Source organism: Python bivittatus, unplaced genomic scaffold, assembly GCF_059951505.1.
Source record: "Python bivittatus isolate LINGU-HERP-01145 unplaced genomic scaffold, Pbiv_v1 ctg000850_np1212, whole genome shotgun sequence".
In the NCBI taxonomy this organism is placed as follows: Eukaryota; Metazoa; Chordata; class Lepidosauria; order Squamata; family Pythonidae; genus Python; species Python bivittatus.
This window is the reverse complement of record NW_028277112.1, coordinates 41844766-41865459: the sequence shown is the minus strand read 5'-3', so window position 1 is coordinate 41865459 and position 20694 is coordinate 41844766. Positions and strand designations below refer to the sequence as shown.

General features: G+C 45.8%; 1 protein-coding gene across 1 annotated transcript; it reads right to left on the bottom strand.

Annotated features, from left to right (window-relative positions):
• Nucleotides 1-1029: 1029 nt before the first annotated feature.
• Nucleotides 1030-14150, bottom strand: DMRT3 (doublesex and mab-3 related transcription factor 3). The gene is made up of 2 exons (XM_088130195.1): nucleotides 13658-14150; nucleotides 1030-1994 (listed from the first exon to the last, which is right to left on the bottom strand). Exons 1-2 carry the CDS (start codon nucleotides 14148-14150, stop codon nucleotides 1030-1032), a joined length of 1458 nt encoding a protein of 485 aa, XP_087986321.1.
• Between the last annotated feature and the right edge of the window lie 6544 nt (nucleotides 14151-20694).

The window sequence follows — 20694 nt, the reverse complement described above, 5'->3', positions numbered from 1 at the left end:
AAGTGGGAAAATTTGAGACAAATTTCCCCAAGAAAATAAGGTAATTCAAGCAATTACCCAAAGATCCAATGAATTCAGAGAAGCCAAAAAGATAACAGTTCTTGGAAAGCCTGAAAACAGTAATTGAGAGCCCTAGCATCAATATATGTGACTGCATTTGTGTAAATGTACTTCCTCTGCCTATAATACTACATTATATGTCTCAAAAGTTACTTGGCCTCATCAGTTATATTTACACCTCATGTTCAAGCAAAAGAACCTAAAATTCCATTCAGGATGTGTCTATAAAACCAAGCTAACTTTCTCCAAATATAAATAACATGTAAAAATCAAGATCAGCATGAGTTTATTTTTCCCCCAGAGTCCTTAGCATGCTACATTTACCTGACAATTTTAATTATGTGTTCATTTTTTCACAAGACATCTTCATGCAACTTACGGCTGTAATTTACTTTACACTGACGTTATAACATTGTTTCCATCAAGCCATGTGAAAAGAATAGGATTTATGGTGGCTCCAAAAAGTGTCTCAGCTGGAACCACATGTGGACAGTTCATTCTTAGTCTTTTATGACTCTTGGGTTTAACACCAGGACAGTGATGGTGATAAAGTCAGTAAGGTCACTGTTTAGTCCTCTTGCCATTTAATTATTTGCTTTTAGTTGCTTATTTATCCTGAGGAGTCCTCTCGTTGAACACTGCATCCAAGTACAATATCAATATTCCCAGTGGTGTAAAAGATAATATGTATTTGCTCTACTATAAATGTTTCACAATCCCTCACAGTTTCTCACAAGTATGCTTAATTTTTTTTCTTTTCGGTAATAAACATTCAGCACTAAAGCCATGAAATAGTAACTATTTGGCATTTTTCAGTGAAGTGCAAGAAATAAAATAAATTATGTCTTTATTGCTAAAAGATAGTAACAAGCAGAGTCACTTTCTTCTATAGATATATGAGCCACAATTTCTTTTGTTTGATGTCAAGCAATTCTGCCATATTGAAAAATGTCATGGCAAATAATTGTTTTACGAAGATGTGTTTAGTATTCTAGAATCTGAGGAATCAGATCTTTCATCATAGTCATCTTCTGTATAAATAGGTTGCTTTGTCACAATTGGACATCCATCATCTTGAAGTGAGATTCTAGGATCCTCTGATGGGCGTGTGGGAAGGACAGGAGAACTTCGGAAGACAGTAGCAGAATTAGCAGAGAAAGGGCTGACGTACTGAGACCTCAGCTGATACTGCTGCTGAAGAGTCATGGTGTTCCACAAAGTAACATCATTGGGTAGAAATGGACTGGATTGGTTCCTTGCCAAAGTATTCCTCAACATCAGGGGATACCGGGGAGGTTGTGGGAAGGGATGCTGTAATGGAACAGCCAATGGATTTGTTACAACATTACTAGTATCAGCAGAAAACCTCAGTGTATCTGGGACTCGAAAAGCGGACCCTACTGACCATTTTGAAGAGGAAATAGGATAGGAACTCAAAGTGTGTTCAAAGAGGTGCCCATTTGAAGGCAAAACCAGGCCTTCTGATTCTGCAGAAGTTCTGTCTCCTCCACCTATAGAGGATCTGCTTGACAGGAGGACCTCAACAGCACTCACTAGGTCACCCCCGCAGCCTTTCAAGATTAACTCAAGCACAGTTGGCTTTTGATTAGGGAATATTTTTTTTAACACTTCAAGGGGTGGCCGGTTGGCTTTTAAGCCAAATGGGAGAGAAACTGTCCCTGATGGACCTTCAATCAAGAAATGGTTCTGCTCCGGTTGATACTTAGGACTCTCGGGTCTGCTGTCAGTGCTCCCACTGCTTTTCTGGACTGCATAACCACCCTCATCAACGGAAACTATTTCAGGGCTCTCGGGAGTGAAGCTGCTCTTGGTCTTGGCCACTTCTGGGGAACTCCTTTGGTCTGTGTCTTTGTCACTGTAGGCTTCAGTACTGTCTCCTCCACTGATGTCACCCAATCGCTCTTCTGTCATGTCTATAAAACAGAGGACAGCTTTGTTATGCCACTGAGAACAAAGACATTATCATCTGTATACATTTTTCTAAGTATTATAAGCAATGAATCCTTATTTGGGATTACTTTTCATGATTTATACAAATAAATTGTTCTAGATTACAAGTATTAAAAAGGTGTTGATTTATAGCAGAGACTGGGTGCTGACCCATTTAATCCATTTATAATTACTTCTCTCACTGGCAAGACCCCTTTACTTATTTTCTAGATATAATGCTTTGTTTGTACTTTGCCCAGACTACAGTTACAATAAATTGGAAATGAAAATAAGGAAATCATGTCCCCAGCTGCTACTCCCAATAGCTCTCATTGTAGCCAACTTACCTATTACACTACTACAGCACATGTTCATTCAATTATATGACTAAGAATAACCCAACTGTATCAGCTTAAGTATTTTTGGTTCATAGAGAATAGGATCTTGTGCAGAAACACTATAACACAGTCTATAGTCTGCAGTTCATTAATACCAAATGATTTTCAAAAGAATTGCAACAATTCAGGGTTTTCTTTAGTCGAAGTGAGCTGAGAAAAAGGTATTATTTATTTGTGGTCCATGGCATTGCTGTGATGAACTACTCTATCAATCACCCATCACTGAAACCTGAAGAGAATCTTAAAACTTTGGTCACTGATGTCAAAATATGGATCAAAGACCACCTTGAAGCATCCAGTCTGGAAAACATGTATGCTATTGCCTTTATTAAGTCAACTGACAATTTCCCAAATAGCTGTTTCACATTTCTGAAACCTCATCATGGTTCACCAAAGGGGAAAGGGGGAAGGGGAAAAAGACAGCTAGAGTAAGATTTTTCCTTCCCATATCCTTGTCTGATGAAAAACTCTTAAAAATTCAAAAGTTTCTTTATTGTTTAGTAAATCCCCAACTGGCCTTAATAAGGCCTAGAGTTCTGCTGATTTTAGGTTGCCTTTTCTCTGCATTTGTTTTTCATATCTGCCATGACTAATTTTAAAATAGTGCTCTTTAAAAAAATCTCCTTGACTATTTTTCAATTTCCTTTATCCTCACTTACATGACTTGGTGGTACTTAGCAAAATAAATAAATAAAATAAAATAACAGCACAAGGCAAAACAAAAACCACCTAGATAAATTAAGATTACGCACTAATCCTGAACTTTGCCTTTATTTGATTTCTCTGTGCAGTTCACTGAGCCACACCTCTTTATGAGAAAACCACAGACAACATGAATGGGTTTTGTTGAAGGAAATGTCCTGTAGCATGTTTTCCTAGACACTCCTTCATTTAAGCCCAAATTGTTGGATTTACTTCTTGCTACAAATAAAATAACCAAGAAATGCATGAAAGAAGTACCAGTTACCTGACAACGCACTTGTTTTACACTCTAGAGTGGGGTAGGCAAACTCCTTTGATCTGAAGGATGCATTCAGTCTTACATAGTTTGCTGAGACTCCACTCACTTGTTTGGGGCAGAAAAACTGTCAGAACAAAGAAACTAACCAGCAAAAAACAAAAAACAAAACCAGGATACACATCTACTACATGAATAACTATAAATTATACAACTTTATATCATAAACGTAACTACATGTAAGTCCTAAAACCTTTAATCTGTCAACTCTTCTTCTCCTCATCTTTAATCCTTCAGACAACTTATTCTAAATATTCTAGAGACTGCTTCCAAGTGGTTTGCCACTTAAATTCAGTGTTTTGCTGCCCTTATTGTTTCAGATTTTATTTTTATATAGAAGTGATCTGGAGATTCAGTGAACCTATCAAGAAAGCATTATTTGTTTCATTTATGTCTTTAAAGGAAGTGGGAAGAGAAAGACTTATAAAGTAGATAAGATTGTAACAAATAGTTTTTAAAAAGTAGGTAGGCATGCTTGTTCATTAGCACATTTGTAACATTAACAAAATAAGTATTTCATTTGAATCTGCCAATTTTCACAGCAAAGTGCATAAATATTCATGTTACAATATATAGAACTGAATTTGAATGGATATTCAAGAAGCAATATTATATTACAGTTTTAAAATGCCAAATCTTTCACCTGAAGATTTTCTTTGTCAAGATTAAATTTAACATTGTTTTGAAAATATTCATATTTGTACATAATTTTGCTGTCTGAACAATAGTTGCATCTGAAGAATTGCAGATCTGTTTATCAGATTATATCCTACTTTGTTAAGCCTGCATTAAAATTGTAAGTCATCCTAAGCATTGGTCCAAATCTTAAAAATAATCTTTTTTTTTCCCTTCAAGAATCCATCTCACCTGGTAGATCCACACATGCCTTTAATACACATGTGTGACCAATTTTACATTTTCTAAAACTGAGCAAGAGAACAATACCAAGTTTCTTCTTGAAAACCTCAGAAATAGCTTGAAGTTTAGTCCATGTCCCCAGGAGTCCCACAAAGAACCAGATCATCTCTTTCCATTAGAACAAATTACTTGAAGAGATGTGTACAATAAGTCACTCAAACATGAACATTTGAACAAAGCTAAATATTTATATATATTATGGTCTATTTACTACTTTTTGATGTTTAAATTAATGAATACTTTATTTACTGTTTTATAGAACTCAGCTCAATAATTATTTTCCTACAGAGAGTGATCACTTATGTACAATTTATGCACAGTATTAACATACTTGTTGTTTATTTGATTTTGGCTTTATGTGTTGTATGAACCCAGCCATTCTGATTTATAACCTACCATTTACAGCTTAACTTGTTCTCTAAACCCAGCCTATTGTGGTTTATTCAACAACCCACATTTAGGCATGCCATGGTTTAGCATGATGTCTGAACTCGTCAATGATTCCTGCACTCAGTTCCCAAGAGCTTGAAGAATCTGAAACTCCAGTTGGGCCATGGCCAAAAGGACCATCCTTTTCCAGCAGCAGCATAGCCCCAGGGAGCACGCTGGGACATTTGACTGATGAAGATGTCCTCCTCCCTTCTCCTAAGCTGTTAAACAGAAGTGCTGACTAGCTGGCAGGAAAGAATTTCTCATCAATGCGCTTTGACTGTATTTTGTAAAGAAAATGCCTGTTGCCTGGTAACATTTCACTTGAGCCTGACCTACCCCAAAAGTTATTGCTATCAGATTTGATTTACACTGTCCTCTTGTGATTACTGTAATCTTTTAAACTGGGAAGTTCATATATCAGTGGGGTAGAAAAAGTGTGCTTCTCTCCCTCAGATTTATAAGCTTTGAAAAGGAGTTTGGGTCTCCTTTCAGGCCACATTCTTCCCGAAGCAGCCCCTTTCCTCAAGTGATGGAAAAATCAATACAATCCTCAAAGCTTTAAGACCAGGAGTGTTAGCCTCACATAACATGTTAAGACCACAGTCTCACATGATGTTTAGGTATCCACTAACAGAAACCATGGGAACCGTTCTGTGAATCAAGCAACCAGGTACTAGGGACAATCTTGCAAAGACAACAATGTGAGTTAAGGATGAGTACAGACAGAGATAACTTGGCAGAAAACTGAAAACTAACATGTCATAGATATGAACCCATCAAAACTATGAGCATTTAAGCCCCATTGATTGCAACATGCACTTACATTTCTCTCAGGACAACAGGCTTGCCTCCAGTTGGCTATTGGCCAGCATGATTACAGTGGTAACTGACTTCCTTGGAATTGAGAAAAGAGAGTTGCTAAGGGTTCCTAGGATTAGGGGATGATTTTTCACCACTGCAATTATAATAAATGTTCCATAGAGCCAAGTATCATAGTACAGCTAGTAAAAGCACACAGCTTTGATTGAAGCAAATATTTTCATGTCACCTCACTAATTACATTCTGCTAATTCTAATTCTCTTGGGACTCTGTTCTCAAGATGCTGTAAGGATTGTGTAAAGGAACCTTGACTTAACCCATTCAATGAAATCAGTTAGATGGAATAAAAATAACTCACCCAATTGCTAAGGGAATTGTGTTACATACTTTTCTTTTTGAATAAGTTCTGGTTTAAACTTAAGTATTTTGTCTGTTCTGCCTTGTGTATGGTACTCATCATGGACAGTGACAGGGTTTGGACAGTTCTGATTTGATCACTGATATCTATCAAACAAGATCAGGAGTAAACTAGATTATTTCATTGCCAATTTCTTCCATATTTCCTTCTTTCCACCTCGGCAAGGTTACTGGGGAAGACATAGACCTATTTCAAGAGAATTTCTTATACAGTTAAGAATTATTACATATTTTGAAGCAACAGTATAACAATACATGACCTCAGAACCTGAAATTTCCTAATATACTATTTCCCTTGAATTTAGCTGGAGGAAAAACAGGAGAGAAATGCTAGCTACATTTTTTCTCTGGAGAAGGATGCCATTTCTAAGACTACGGCACTCCTCTAACAGGTTTCTTCCTAATCTGCAGCTGTAGGACAGGATCTTCTTCACTGTCCCAGTTACAACCTCCTCCTTAACGGCCAGTGAATTCACCACACACACATGGCTGCACAAACACTGTTTGCCATTAATTAAAACTCCTCCTCCCATTAGAATCAGTAAAAAGCCCTCAGCAAATGCAAAAAGAAAGGGAAGGAAAGGCCAGGTCTTCTCACCCAGAAGGCAAAAATAAAATATATGGCAGACGCTAAAAGCCTCAGTGAAGGATTTGGAGATAAGGATGGGAAACCACTTCTAGTGGAAAAAGATGGTATTTTAAAAGATGCTTCGATATTAGATTAAAGATATATTCCCCAGAATGCTATATACACTGTTGCCACAATGAGCAATAAAACATTTGATGGAAGAACTTTTACATCAAGCAGAGTCTGTTGATGGTAAGGAGCAAGTTTTGCCTGTCTGTGTACAAACAGATCTTGTGCAATTGTCAAATGTGAGTTCTTTCATTCTTTATGAAAAAAACAACCTCCAAAGTCCTTTGAAGTAAATATGCACCTTCAAATTATGTACATTCGCTACTAAATACAACAGGACTTAGACTCCCGTAAAAGTGCAGTGGGGCTATTTGGTCGTTCAAGAGGAAGTCTAATCAAGATAAATGAAATTGCAACAATTCTATGTAGGTGGACTCAATCTGCTGAATCCCATGAGTCTAGTCCCAGATAAGGGCACGCAGGACTGCAGCCTCTTTCCCCCTTGGCGTGCTCAGGATGGAGTCTTAGCCTACCAGATGCTTAAAAAAAAAGATTAAATGGAGACTCCAAACACTTCTTTGGAAATGGTGTGTGCGTGTGTGTGTGCATGTGTGTGTGTGTGTGTCAGAAAGACCCTGAATATATCACCTCAGAACACTCTATACATTTCCCCCCAAAAGTCCTATTTTCTGCAATCAAAATGTTACAGTGTCTAATACAAAGGCCTCCTAACATCTTAATCCACATTTACTGGGGGGAAAGCCAGTCCAAAGGGATAAATGAAAGGATCAGATGGAAGAACAGATTCTGGATTAACAATTTGAATTAGTATTCTTGAGTGGGTGGGTGCGTTTACTTCACATTTTGCACAGAAGTTACAGTTATTGAGGAGTCTCCAAAAGGCAACAACTTTGTCTAGATTTAGATAATTTATTAGAGGGGGAGAGGAGGAATTGCAATAGCTCAGATTTCTTCAGTAGTGGGGGGGGGGGGAGATCCTTCGAAAAAAAGTGTATACGGTGGCTATTCGGGGATGAGGCGAAATTTGTTCGTTTGGCTTGCTGCGCGGGGCGCCCCGCGGCTTTCGCTCAAGGCTCAACAGACCGACCTGCATCCCAGGACTGAAGACCGAGCTGGACAGGAACGGAAAGTGGGAAAGGAGGGCGTTCGCCGAAACCGTCCTAATCCGGATGATTAGTTTATGCAGAAGCCCAGCCCCTAACCGGATTGACTCGGAACAAATATTCTGGGCAAGGTAGAATTTGCACGCAAAAGATTATGCGGAACATCACCTTTTTTGGGGGGTCCAGTTTTTAGAGATAAAAATGAGCACATAGAAAGACTGCGGCCGCCAGCCCAACATTTTAGACAAGGGACAGCAACATTCCCGAGGTCCAACTCGTGGTCCTCCTCGGGACTGGTTTGCGCTTCTGCTTTGCGCTTCGTCTCCCTTGGGAGAAGGAGGACGAGGTGATGAGAACAAAGTTTTCTGCCACAGACAACCTAAATGTGCTAACAGTAATGCTATCAGAGGAAGCGCACTTCCTACGTTTTGTCCCCTACATACACATGCACACACGGAGAGATTCCAGCCACTTTTGCTTCCATCCTAAACCGTTATACAAAATTAACTCCAATGACTTGCAAAGAGATGTACGGCAAAGAAAAAAACTGGAATGGGGCGCGAAGGAGGAGCGGAGTATGGCTCAGGGTCACAGGCTTAAGATCAGAAATCCGCAGCCATCCAGACGCATGCACAGGCAGTGTTTACACAAGATGCTTAACCTGGTCAATTAATTAATCTATTCTCTGAACTCATAAAGTCACCAAAGGAGCTCGGACAGCATGCTAAGCCGTCTGCCCCTCCCGTTCAGCTCTAAACAAATTTAGCATTTCGTGAGGCTGTTACCATTCGGATTGCAAGTAACCGAGGCCAGAGTGCGGCGTGAATCCACCTGTATAGACCATCGGGAATCGGAACGGGTTGCCATCGACTTGGCAGCGGGCCTGTGTGGATCATCGCCAGCGGCTTTTCATCTAAGTAGCTCCAGTAATCTGGTTTACCCATGAACAATATTTTCCTTAACCACGGTTTACCAATCACCCTAAAATCGAGGAGGTTCATTCATATATTGCCCAAGCCAACTCTAAGCAACCACATGATGGCTGGCTTGAAATACCGTACTAGGACCAGGCTAAGAGCGGTTCGGTGTTTCGCAGGTCAGTGTGTTATGGGAATGCAGGAAACATACCTTCCGACTCCAGGAGATGGGTGAATCTGGCTAGTAACACCCCACCCTTTCCTTGCGCAGAAAGGACCTTGGCCAGCGGACTTTCTAAGTGCTGCCCCAGCTCCGAGTCTTCACAGGAGCCAACAAACACCTTGAAGGAGCGGGGCTACCAGCCCGTCCCACTGGCTCTTTCAGCCTTGCTCAAAGCGTGCCAACCCAAAGTGCTGCGATTACAACCCCCAGCATTCCCAGCCATACTGTCTGAGGAGCCTGGGAACTGGAATCTCAGCACCGCCGGAGACCGCGGCTCTGCCTGCAGCGAGTTCCATTCAGCGGCGGGAGCGCTTTTTTCCCGTGAGTGGGTCCAGCCAAACGGAGAGGGTTGGGGTCCGTGCCGGCTCCTCCTGCGGCCAAGGAGCTGGCCGGGATTGCGGGGGCCTCGCCAAACCAGGCCGGGCAGGACTCGGCTGCGATGAAGCCACCTCTCATCCGGCGGTTCCGACACAGGCATTGTCGCGCTCCCCCACAGCAGTCAGTCATCTCGGAGTTAGTGGCGAGTGAACCCACCATTACTTCTTCAATAGACCGTAGTTAAACCATAGTTTAGGGCTTTGTGTAAATCCAGTCGGTGTCTCCTTCATCGCTTGATTGTTGGGAGTAGATCGGAGGGCGGGTGAAAATATCTTGAACGAGCCCTACATCCTTGACAGTTTCCCGGACTAATGGAGGTAGAATTTTAAAAAACATCCCATCTTCTGATAGCAGTCTCGACCTACTGCTTTCTTGAAAAAGCAACCGTAGTTTAACCGGTGTGATTTAAAACTTTGAGTTTGGGGGCTCTTCAGTCCTCCATAATCCCACCTAGCAGTAGCACACATGGAATTGGCTTGGTTCCTTTTACAGCCTTCCCTCCCAGTTTCTTTTCTTCCAAAAACAGTACAAAAGTGCAATTCGCACCTGGACTAAGGGGACATTTCTCAAGTCAGCAAAAGAAGTTGCTGTGGATGCCGAGACAGCCCTCTAGACCAGTGTTTCTCAACCTCAGTAACTTTAAGATGAGTGGACTTCAACTCCCAGAATTCCCCAGCCAGTATAGGGAATTGCTGGGTTGCTGAGGTTGAGAAACACTGCTCTAGATGTACAGTGAGAATTGGGGGAGGTCACAATAAATGAGGTTTATGTTGCCCGCAACTTCAAATCTGCGGGAGAAACCCCTTTCTTCCTTATTACAGGAGCTACAGCTGTGGACCCAGCAGGGCCTACTCTGTGGCTGCCTCAGGTTGGCGGAATTTGTTGCTGCTGGAAAGGCTTTTGGGGATCTACATTTTCTTACTGCAGTTACCTCGTGTAAAGGATTGTTTAAATCCTCCCTGCTGAGTTGTCTTTATCTGCTCTATTATCTGTTTATTTTATTATTTTTCCAAACTTTAGAGCTTTATACTGATAGCAGCCTGAAGCTCTACTTCATTTTTATTTATTTAAATGCATAAAAACTGAGGGATTAAACACCATGTGTAATAATGAGAGGCTATCCTCAAAATTACAATAACTATAACAGCCTTATCCCATGTGTTTCATTCATCTATTTCCTCTTTTCCAATCTATAGAATTTCAACAAGCCCGACAGTGTCTACTCAGAAGATCCACTGAGATTAACAGAGTTATTCACAGGAAACCGTGAGAATAAAGTTGCAGCTTAGATCTGTCACTAGTAGGACTGTCTTGTATGTGTCTTCTTTGTCTGCTGAAGATTGAAACCAACTTTTGCTTTCCTGAAAATATGGGTGAGCCAGGACGTTAAAGATTTTTTAAGCAGAAAAATTAGAAAGACAACAGCAAAAGGACTTGAGTTGCTTTGCAATTAAAAGTTAGCATCAGGATGACTTAAATGAAATATTCATTTCATATCATATATTCCTATGAGGCTCCAGTCAGCAGAAAAATATATTTATTTTAATGAAATAAAAAAAATTAGAGGGAAATAAGAAGAGATTATGTGAAGCTAATACTCAAATTCCCATTGCAGAAAGCCTGTGGTGTGTGCCCAGCTAATGATGGTATATTCAATAAATCACGTTTAAATAAACCATAGCTTATATGAACCCAGAAGGAGCTGTTAAGATAGAAATAAATTCACTAACCAGTTGCAGGGCCAAATTTAAAATCCTGGGAATTTTCCAGGCTCATGGGTAGCTCATAACAGGCTTTCTTGCAGGATTAGTGGGGCTTGAGGCACAGGTCAGCTTCTTTTAGACTTTAATTTTTTGTTGATCCTTTTTCTATCAACCAGGGACTGGTTTTCTGTTTCCACCAAGTTGCTGCATTGGGGGGGGGGGGGGACTATCTTTTTAAAGCTTTCTGTAAGTATTATCTACAAAATGGATCTATTCTAATTTTTCCAGATATAAGACATGGCTAGAAGGGAAGGATTAGTAGTGCTGTCCAATATGTTTTAAGGAAAACACCAGGTCTGAGGATGCTTAATGAGGAAATTCAATCATGAACATTGTTCCCAGATTCTCCAAGAACACATTGCTTGGGAGTAAAGCTGACTTTAAACCTACAGGGTTAACTCCCAAGCAAATGAGTCCACAGGCTTGCTGACTTAGCCTTTCCACCTATGCTTCCTTACAGGGGCACCCTCAAAGATGATTCCAGTAAAAAACTGCATCTCTTGCAGCAACTTGGTGTCTTCCTAAGAATCCATTTTAAAGATTGCTTCTCAGCTATGTAGGAACTCAGGCTCCAAGAAGAGAAGTCAAGAACCACTCTTAACATTTAGTACAAAAGAGAATGCTGCAAAGCCCTTTCGAGAGTGGCTTATGGCCTGCCATGGGAAAATCATTCTCATTTCCGAATCCTTCAAGGTTTGAGCATGGAAAGTATTCGCAAAGGTTGAATGTCATCCCAAGATTTGATGGAAGTAAGAATAAAACAGAACATCTTTACAATGGTCACTGACCAGAATATTAAACAATTTTGTAGTATGATTTACTGTACAGAGCTCAGATGGAAATGCATAAAATTTTCTGATTAAACCTTGAGTTATTCTCCTCAAAAGAGTCTGCTGGCTGGGAGAAGCAAAGTGACACACAGGGCATTTCCGAAGGAGCCCAGATGGCAGAGAACTAACAAACTAAGAGCTGCTGAGATGACAAGGCTGGTCCCTTTTCTCCATGCCCCTTAGAAGCAATAAGGCTGGGTTCACACATTACACCATGCCCCAAATTGTTTTAACATAGCTTGTGTAACCACCATAGTTGCATGGATTGAACAGCACACCAAGATATAAACTCTAGCTTAAAAGCTACAGTTGGTTGGATTCACACCAGTCTAAATCAAAACTAAGGAATCCAGATAAGGGCTCTGCCTGTTGGGTGAACCAGGCCAACCATCCACTATACAAAAATGAGCTTTAATTCTTCCCTTTCGGACCCCTCTCAAATTGCTTGTCACCTGAAAATCCTGTGGTCTGAGGATCCACGGGTTTTACAAGGATAACACCAGGCAAAAGCTCTAGGAAAGCCATCTGGTATTTACTCGGAAATAAACTTCTCCGATTCCAGTTAGACTTCTTCCGAGGAGCTGTGCTTAAGCCCGTAACCTTGCCTTTAAGCCTACAGTAAACGACAGGCTTCATCACATCCTGCTACAACCACCCACGGATCTGTTCCGCTTCTACCGTCGAAAGCGCCACGTATCTGAAGAAACCCTGGAGAGAATTAAAATCTCCCGAGAGATAACCGAGAGGCTCGCCTACAGAGGATGCCGTAGTTTTGAGACGACCCCGTAGGGCACTGAGCTAACAGCTGCTCTTCAGGGATAGATAGAGGCGCTGCCCAGTTCCTTCAGCTAAGGTGGGGGAGACGAAGGAGCCTCGCTTATTATGCCGCGTCCACGAGACCCCCTTCTTGGTTGGAGGGGATATGCTCGCTCCCCGCTCAACCTTCAACCAGCAATGCGATCGCGGCGCTGGAATCATTTTCCGAATCGGCGGGGCGGGTGAGGCATTTCGCCAGGCTGCTTGCAAATCAGCTTCCGCGCGTGGAGCCCCGCTCTGGCCCGCAGGGAGCTCCCGCAGCTGCTTTTACCCGCAGGGAAGCGAAAGGCTGAGGAGAGGAAGGCGACGCCAGCCGGAGTCCGTCTTCCTGGGCTTCCAGGCCCGGAAGCCTGCGCTCCAAGTCAACGTTCAGTTCGGAGGCGAACGAAAGCTGCGGGGTCTGCGATCCAGCCCGCGAACGAGACAGAGCAGAGCAAACACCTCCCTCCCCTCCGAGGCTTGCAGTCCTAAAAGATGCCAGAGCGACCACCCCCCGCAGGGGTCCGTCTTCCGGGACCAAAGGCTGGAGTTAGTTTCTGTGCCCTCCACGGGTCTCTTTCCAGACCAGGGACAGGGGGAGCATCAGGGTAGCCCTTTGCCGGATCCCTGATTTGGGACCTCTCCGGGAGCTCTCCCACCAGGCAGGGCAAGGGGCTCCATTGGCAAGCTGAACAACGACGGAGGAGTTAGGCGCGTCGATCCATTCATTTCCCTGCCTCCCAGCGGGCCCCGTGGCGGCGTTTCTTGGCTCCTTCCCCGGGCCCGCCGCAGCCGCCCCCGCTGGCAGGTCTATGAGCTCGGAAAGCGTCCAGCCGCCAACCTAGAGTGGGTGGCTTTACCTTCTGTTAGAGAGTTGCCCGAGTCCACTAGGAAACCCAGCCTTGCCCTGCTCGAGGGATCCGAGGGAAGTACACCGGCAGCGCGTCCGAGATCCCGCTCGGCCCCTGAGCACCTACCTGGTTTGGGGAGCGGCGGCGGAAGGACAGCGGCGGGCTGCTCAGAAGCCCACCTCAGGGCGGCCGCGGCAGCCAGCTCCATGGGAGGACGATGCGAGGCGCCGGCGGGGCCCTCCGCTGGGCCGGGGGCGGTAGCCGTGGCGGCGGGTGCTGCTCCGGGGTGCCCCGGCGGCGTGGAGCCGGCCGAGGCGGGCGTCGCGGCGCCGGCAGGCAGAGCGCGCAGCGTGTCGGGGAGCAGGCTCTCGAGGCTCTCGTTGGCCTGCTGGCGGCGCAGAGCCACCTGGGCGGCCATGACGCGCTGCCGCTCGATGATGAGGATGCACTTCTCGCAGGTGCAGTCCTTGAAGCGGCAGTAGCGCTTGTGGCCCTTCAGCCAGGACAGCACGCCGTGGTTACGGCAGCGCGCGCACTTGGGCGTCCGCTGCAGGGGCGCCCGGGCCGGCTGAGCCACCGGGCCGCCCATGTACAGGTACGGGGAGCCGTAGCCGTTCATGGCGCGCGGGGGGCGAGAGAGTAGCAGTCCCTCCACAGCAGCCGCTAGGTCCGCCGGACTCGCGCCGGGCCCATGTTTGGCAAAACGCGGTGGCGCTTTCCCAGAAAAGGGTCTGTTGGCGCTGAACCAGACGCTGAACTCGCCGGAGCTCAAGTGCAAGTTGGCTGGCGGCTCCTTTGCCCGCCCGCCTTCCCCGCCTCTTGGGTGACGCTCCTCCTCTCCGCCGAAGCAGCGGCGCTTCTGGATTTCCCCCGCGGGCGCCAGTTCCCCGCCCTTTCTCGCCTCACTTGCGTTGCTCCCACCCTCTTCCGGAGACAGGTGGACTCGCCCACTGCGCCGCTTTCCTCGCCGCTGCCCTTTCTTCCTAGAAAGCTCGCGGAGAGGAGGCGATCGGCGAAAGCGCCTGGTCGAGTGGGCGGGAGACCGAGCGAGACTGCGTGCGCGCGCGCAGACGAAAACGACGGAATCGCAAATTGGCCGGGTGATATTTTCTCTTCTGGATCTGAACGCAAATGGCACGAATCTCTTGCCTCGGCCAGTTAATTGCACTATACAGATCATTTCTGGGTCTCACACACACACACACACGTACACAGGCGCGAGCTCTTTATTTTGGAAAAAGCACACAGTCACAGGCCGAGGCGGTGCGTTCCGGTGGCAAGTCCCAAACCGGCTGACATGCGGCTCCAACATCATTTGACTCGTGAGGGCTCGACAGCCCGACCCCGATCAGTTTGGATTTGAAATAAGGAAGCCCCAGTGGAATTTGCACCGAGCAAGTAAACATGGATAAATCTGCGGATTTCTTTGCGCCATGCACCTGAGTCTTCCGCTAGGCTCGGGGCCTGCAAAGAAACCGGGACCCCTTCGGAGTCGTTGCTGAAGGTTCTGTATCCCATTCCTCTAAAACTTTCAAGCGCGGGGATTGGCTAAGGGGCCGTTCCAGGTTTAACTCTTTCCAGACCTCTTTCCCTTCCAGCACGATTTCTAACCAATAATTTGCTTGAACACTAAGTCGCTGCCTGACTTGCGGGGTGAATTTATAAGCATCATGTTAGAGGCTACAGAATGGGAGATCAAGGTCCATTTCTCCCCTCCCCCCACAATACATAGGCATGCATTGTTCCAGAAATCCTTGTTCCAAATCTAAGTAAATTAACATGTATTCATTGATATGTAAATACTGTAACTGCTAATACGTTTCCCAAAGGAAGGGAGAGTAAAGCTTTGCAAAATCTACAGCCAAATCTACAGTACAAGAGACAAAGAGAGGGGCAGCCAGCCTAAAACGCTTATATGCAAAAAACCAATAATTTGGCTGTAAATTTTAAACATCTTTCAGGAAGGTTGTATAATAATTATACCCGAGTTGGACCGAGTTTCTAATTCTCATCAACCGTGCGCTAGTGCAAAACGTTTCGCTATATTCAGGATGAAGTAATCAGATATACTTGTTAAAAAATAAAGCAATCCAAATATTCCTGCCTCTTTTGTATTGTTTGTCTGTTGGATTTTACTCTGTGACTGCTGAGAGCCTCTAGAATTCCTCCTAGTCCGCCCCAGAGTAAACGTGGATGGTTAGGGAAGGGAACAGAGTTTTTTTAACGTTCAGCAACTCTTGTTACTTAAACCTGTATCGGAGTGGGAAGATAAGTGTCCACTCAAAATCTATTTTCCCCAGATCCTTCGGAATCCAGGTCATCCAAATCATTTGAGGAAAAGGATTTAAATCCTGGGGAACCAGATAAAAGAGGTCTGGGCAGCAGCAGCGGAAGAGAAATGGACAGAAATTTAAGAAGGTGAGGGGAAGAAAATTCTTCTTTAAGGAAAGATGCTCCCCATAATTCGTAACTGGGAGAATATTACCTTTTGGAAGCGCACTTTGGAGAAATGATTCTATTGAAATGAGTCACTTTTTAAAAAATATGACTACAAGGCCGCTTATTTTACAAATTAAAATTTAGCTTTAACATAACATTTTAAGAAAATACAACAAAGTGAACCCCAATGATATTAAATGATTATATATTGATCCTTACAAACACGTATCTAATTTTGCCCAGGGATGCAGCATCCGAGGGCCTATGAAGGATCAACTCTGTGTTGAGTGAGGAAAGAAATGGAGGGGAGTGGAGCAGGAGGTCAAGCAGGCAGGCCTCGTCTGGCCCTGGCAGGTCCCCAGGTTTAGCTCCAACTCCCCCGCCCCGTTGCCCGGCAGAGCCACGTTGGAGTTCCAGATTGGCCGCAACAGCTCTTCCAGGCAAATGCAACCGCGCCTCGAGGGAAGTGCATTACCGACTGGCCGGCCTCCCGCTGCAGACTCTCCTCCGAAGGCAGCGGGGATGGACACCCCCCACCCATCTTTTGCAAGCCTCGGGACCTTGAGCCTGGGCGCGAGGCCTTGTTCTCGCCTCTTTGCTGGGAATCGAATGAGTCCTGCCTCTTCATCGCCCCCCCCCCCCGCCAATTCTCCGCGCCGCTCCACAACCCCGTATTTGACAACATCTCCCCACAGGTCCGGGTCGGCATTTCTGTGAGTGCCACGTCCCCTGCCTGAGAGCCTATTGTAACTCAACACCTGACGAGAACCGGTCCCATTGCTTGGGGCAGAAAAGGTTTATTCAAGCACATAATGGGATCCCAGCAGAAGGCTTTTCAGAAGCGGGGCCCAGGGTAAACTTCGCCACATGAACTCCGTTACCAGGGCTGTTAAGCTTTTAATTGGGAAAGGAAAAGCTGCGTAATAAGAGAGGAGGCAATTTCAAGGTGACTCGAACGTGGTCGCCGTTTGCGCCCCGGAGAATAGCTTGAAAGGGGATGAATGGGCCAAACATATGGTCCCAATCAGGTCGAGCGGCAGGGTGAGGGCCTCTGCCGTTGGGGGTAGGGGGGAAAAGGAGATGGGGGTACCCCAGCTCGCTTGCCACGAAAGCCAGCCGCCCAGGCAAGTTAAGAGAACTGCCGAGGCAGCCGAAGTCTGCTGGAGCTGCATTCTCTCCAAGGGAGGGGCGAGAAGGACCCCTTGACCAGGAAGGGTTAATGGAGCCCTTGAACCTGGGGCTTAGGATCCTTAAAAAAAGCTCCCCTTCTTTTGGGTTTGATTCGGTTTCTTGGTCTCACAGAGAGGGTTTGTAGAGGGCTTCCATCCCGCGCTTGCACCAAGCTGTTCCTGGGGATAAGTAGGCAAACATGGCATTCTGAAGAAGAATAGCTAAATAGAAGCCAGCGTGATGATCATGAGCACTTGGATGGGAGATCGCCAGGGTGTCTCAGGACTCTAGTCAAACGGCAAACCATGTCTGGAACAGGTGGAGAAATCTATATTATGATTATTTACAAGTATGCTTATTAGAGGTATGCAGGTGTTCAGGTCTATCAACTTGATTCCAAGGCACCTTCATATTTTAATATATTGAAATATTGGAAGTGGATGGGAAGAGGAAGGGCTTAGGGCAGAACCTCTGGTCAGATGTCCAGGGTCCCACTCAGCAGGAGGTTTTCCAAATGTAGCAAGGCTGCCTTGTTGTCCGCCGAAGTGGGTGAATTAATGGGGAGTCTGATCCAAAGAGAGACCTCCAAAAGCCATGACATCCAGTGTGCAAAAGCACCCCCACTTGTAATTTGTAATTGTAGGCCTCATGAGTATTCTGGCGTGACAAGCGGCTACTACACATTTCCAATGAATGAATACAATGAGCTATCATCAGCTCTGGATTGAACTTCAGTTCTTAACTAAAGCTCCATCGGAAGCGATCGAGGAAATTGAAAACGTTTCCAAATCAGCGAAGAAGCAGAAAGGATTTTTAAAGCACGTTTCTCGTTTTAGAACCCGCCCACTCCAGTGGGACCCTCCGAGCCCCAGAAATGCCACGGAGCAAAGTGGCAGGTGGGGCCTGAACTTAAGGCCAGTGGGCTCGATCCAACTTTTCTGGGATCACAAAGAACAGTGGGGCTCAAAGCGAGTAAAACAAGCAAAAATCAGTGGTGCTCTTCTACTTCTTAAGTAGAAGAAATGGCATCTGTCTTCCTGCTATTACTGTACTATCAGGATCGAAAAAAGTACTCGTGCCTTCAAAATGCCTGAGGAAAGTAGCAATTTTGACTCCTCTTTAAAAGAGGGTAAAATCCACCTCTTTCCCCTTCCTTCATCACTGAATTAATTTGAAATCTGTTTTCACCCCAAAACTTGCATTGTAGCGCAGGTCAAATATTCCTCCTTCTATCCCCCCCCAAAAGGTAGGGCAAAAGTAGGGACAATTTGAAGTAAGTAAAAACAAAGTATAAAGTTAAGTCCCCTCGTATTCAATGGGGCTTTAAACGGACTGCTCTTCTAAGTTTGAGAGTAAAACGTTGGAATTTGAGGATGTCTGAATAGTTTGAATGAAAGAGATCAACGGGAATCTGGGAAGGAAAGCCCAGTTGTATCTCTTTAGAAATGGCTTCAGAAGAACAGCGTTTGAAAGTTCCACACTACTAAAAAATAAGTCCTACTAAATATTAGGTGAGCCGGGAAACCCAGTATCGGAAGCAGCTGCCGAACACTTAAAGGGTCTAGTTTATTTTTTATCGGTTTGAGATCTCGGTTGGGGGAGACATAGAATCGGGAGAGATTTATCTTTTAAAAAATCAATCATTGGTTCTGAAAAAGGCTTAATGGTGATATCTGATAAAACTGAAGGTGAAGCGAAGGCAGGTAAGGATCCTTCCAGCGGCATCTTCCTATCTAGTTCAGGGAGAGAGAAAAAGACCCCAAACATCAAGCAGGCGCTCAGATCATTTCTGCTGGAGATCCTGTTTTCTCTGAGGAGGGAGCTCCATTCCCAGGAGGGAGAGGAAGGGATCAGAAGCCTCCCCACCCTCACCCCCACCCGTGCGCTCTAAAGGAGCCATACATTAAAGGTAAAGGGTTTCGCTCTGCCACCACCTTGTTAAACTCCCCCTGCCCCACCCGCACCCCCCAGCAGAGCTGGTATAATGGGGCGAAAGAATGAAACCCAGCTGCACGATAAACAGCCATGGAAATCTCGAGAAAATGAATAGAATTAATAAAGGTCACTGATCACTAGCCATTCATAAATATTTGGTGACACGTTTCTTGTTCTTGTTCTAACTCTCCGCCCCTTTCCATGCGGGGCGGGGGAAAGACAGAAGGCTTCTTAGTCACAATGCTGTCTGGATTCATTTGCGTAAAGCAAAGGCGCGGTGGTCCATTTTCAAAATAACCGATATGCGATAGCATATTCTTTCTTAAGCAGGTTGGCGTTGGCAGTCGAAAGGGGTGAATGCAAACATCTCTAGGGTGGCCATCCCCTAAACGCTCTATCTCGGGGGCACTAGCCTCTGAATAGACGGGCGAAGGGCCGAAAAGGCCTCGTTTCAGGAGAAGCTCCGGGGTAGATCGCAGGCACCACTCCTAGGGGCTTTCATTCGCCAGGAATTTCTACTGCAGCCAATAGGATTTGTGGCCGAGAGAGCGCGCGCAGGATTTTCAGCCTGCCGGGTAGGATACAGCTGCTCATTTACCTAGGTTGCGCTTCCTCTCCAAGTCAAGCTTTCCCAAGATTGGGGAGCCACATGTCTCCTTCTCTGCTACGCTTCAGAGGGAAACCCGGCCCAAAATACGACTTCATTTTTCTGCTCTTAAGAAAGAGTAGGAGCCGAGGATTCGCTCGAGGGATTAGTTTTAGGAGCCGAATGAGACGTATCGCAAGATCCTGAGAGCGGGCCTTTTTCTTGGCGACCGAGCGTCTTCCAAACCTAACCTAGGCGCCCAGCGCGCACTGACTGCTTAAAGTCGGGCCACGTCGCGCTCCATTTCCCTTTCCACAGCCGCCATTCCAGTCCCTCCAGGGCTGTAAAAGAATTCCCCCCCGCCCCCCCGCGCTAAAGAGACAGCCAGAGGAGGCTCTGGTTCTGCTTTCATAAGCTGGCCGCCGCGCGGAGGAGACGCTGTTTTGGGCTTGGTCGCTCACCCGAAGCTGCTTGCCCGGAAGCGGGAGGGCGACTCGAGAGGCCTCCAGAGGCCCCTCCACAGTCATTGCCAGACGTCTTGGCACTCAGAAAGACTTAATAGCAAGGCCAGGGTCAGGGAGCGCCGACCCTGGGCAGGTGGGGAGCCATCAGGACGCTTTGGTTGGCGGCACTTGGGGCTTTTTTGGAGCCCCAGAGCGCAGGCGGCGGGGAAGGTCCTGATTTCCAGCCTGGCAAGATTCGCTGGCTTAGCTGCCCTCGCCTAGTCGCCACCCCTTCTGCGGCTTTAGGCAGGTGGCGGCTTTGCTGCCCTTGGAGGCCGCGCGCGGTGCAGCCTCACCGGGGACCAAAGGCCTCTCTCAGCGTTGAAGCCGCGGCATTGGCGGCGTGGCGAGCTGCGTCGGACGGCACAGGTCCCTCTTGGCTCCCGGAGGCCCTTCTCGGGGAAGGGCGAGGTAGGACTGGATTGTCCAGCGGGGCCCCGACCGCGATGCTTGAGTTGGTGGAACGAGGGAGCGTCGCGGAAGAAAACGGGCCAAGCTCCTCTGCCCTTTCACACTCCGTCTGCTACGGA

Excerpts from the sequence above, each read along its gene's own strand:
- DMRT3 (XM_088130195.1), bottom strand. The coding sequence starts at position 14,150 with ATGAACGGCTACGGCTCCCCGTACCTGTACATGGGCGGCCCGGTGGCT. Across the intron at positions 1,995-13,657 it reads GCCGCCGCTCCCCAAACCAG|ACATGACAGAAGAGCGATTG; the intron begins GTAGGTGCTCAG and ends TCTGTTTTATAG.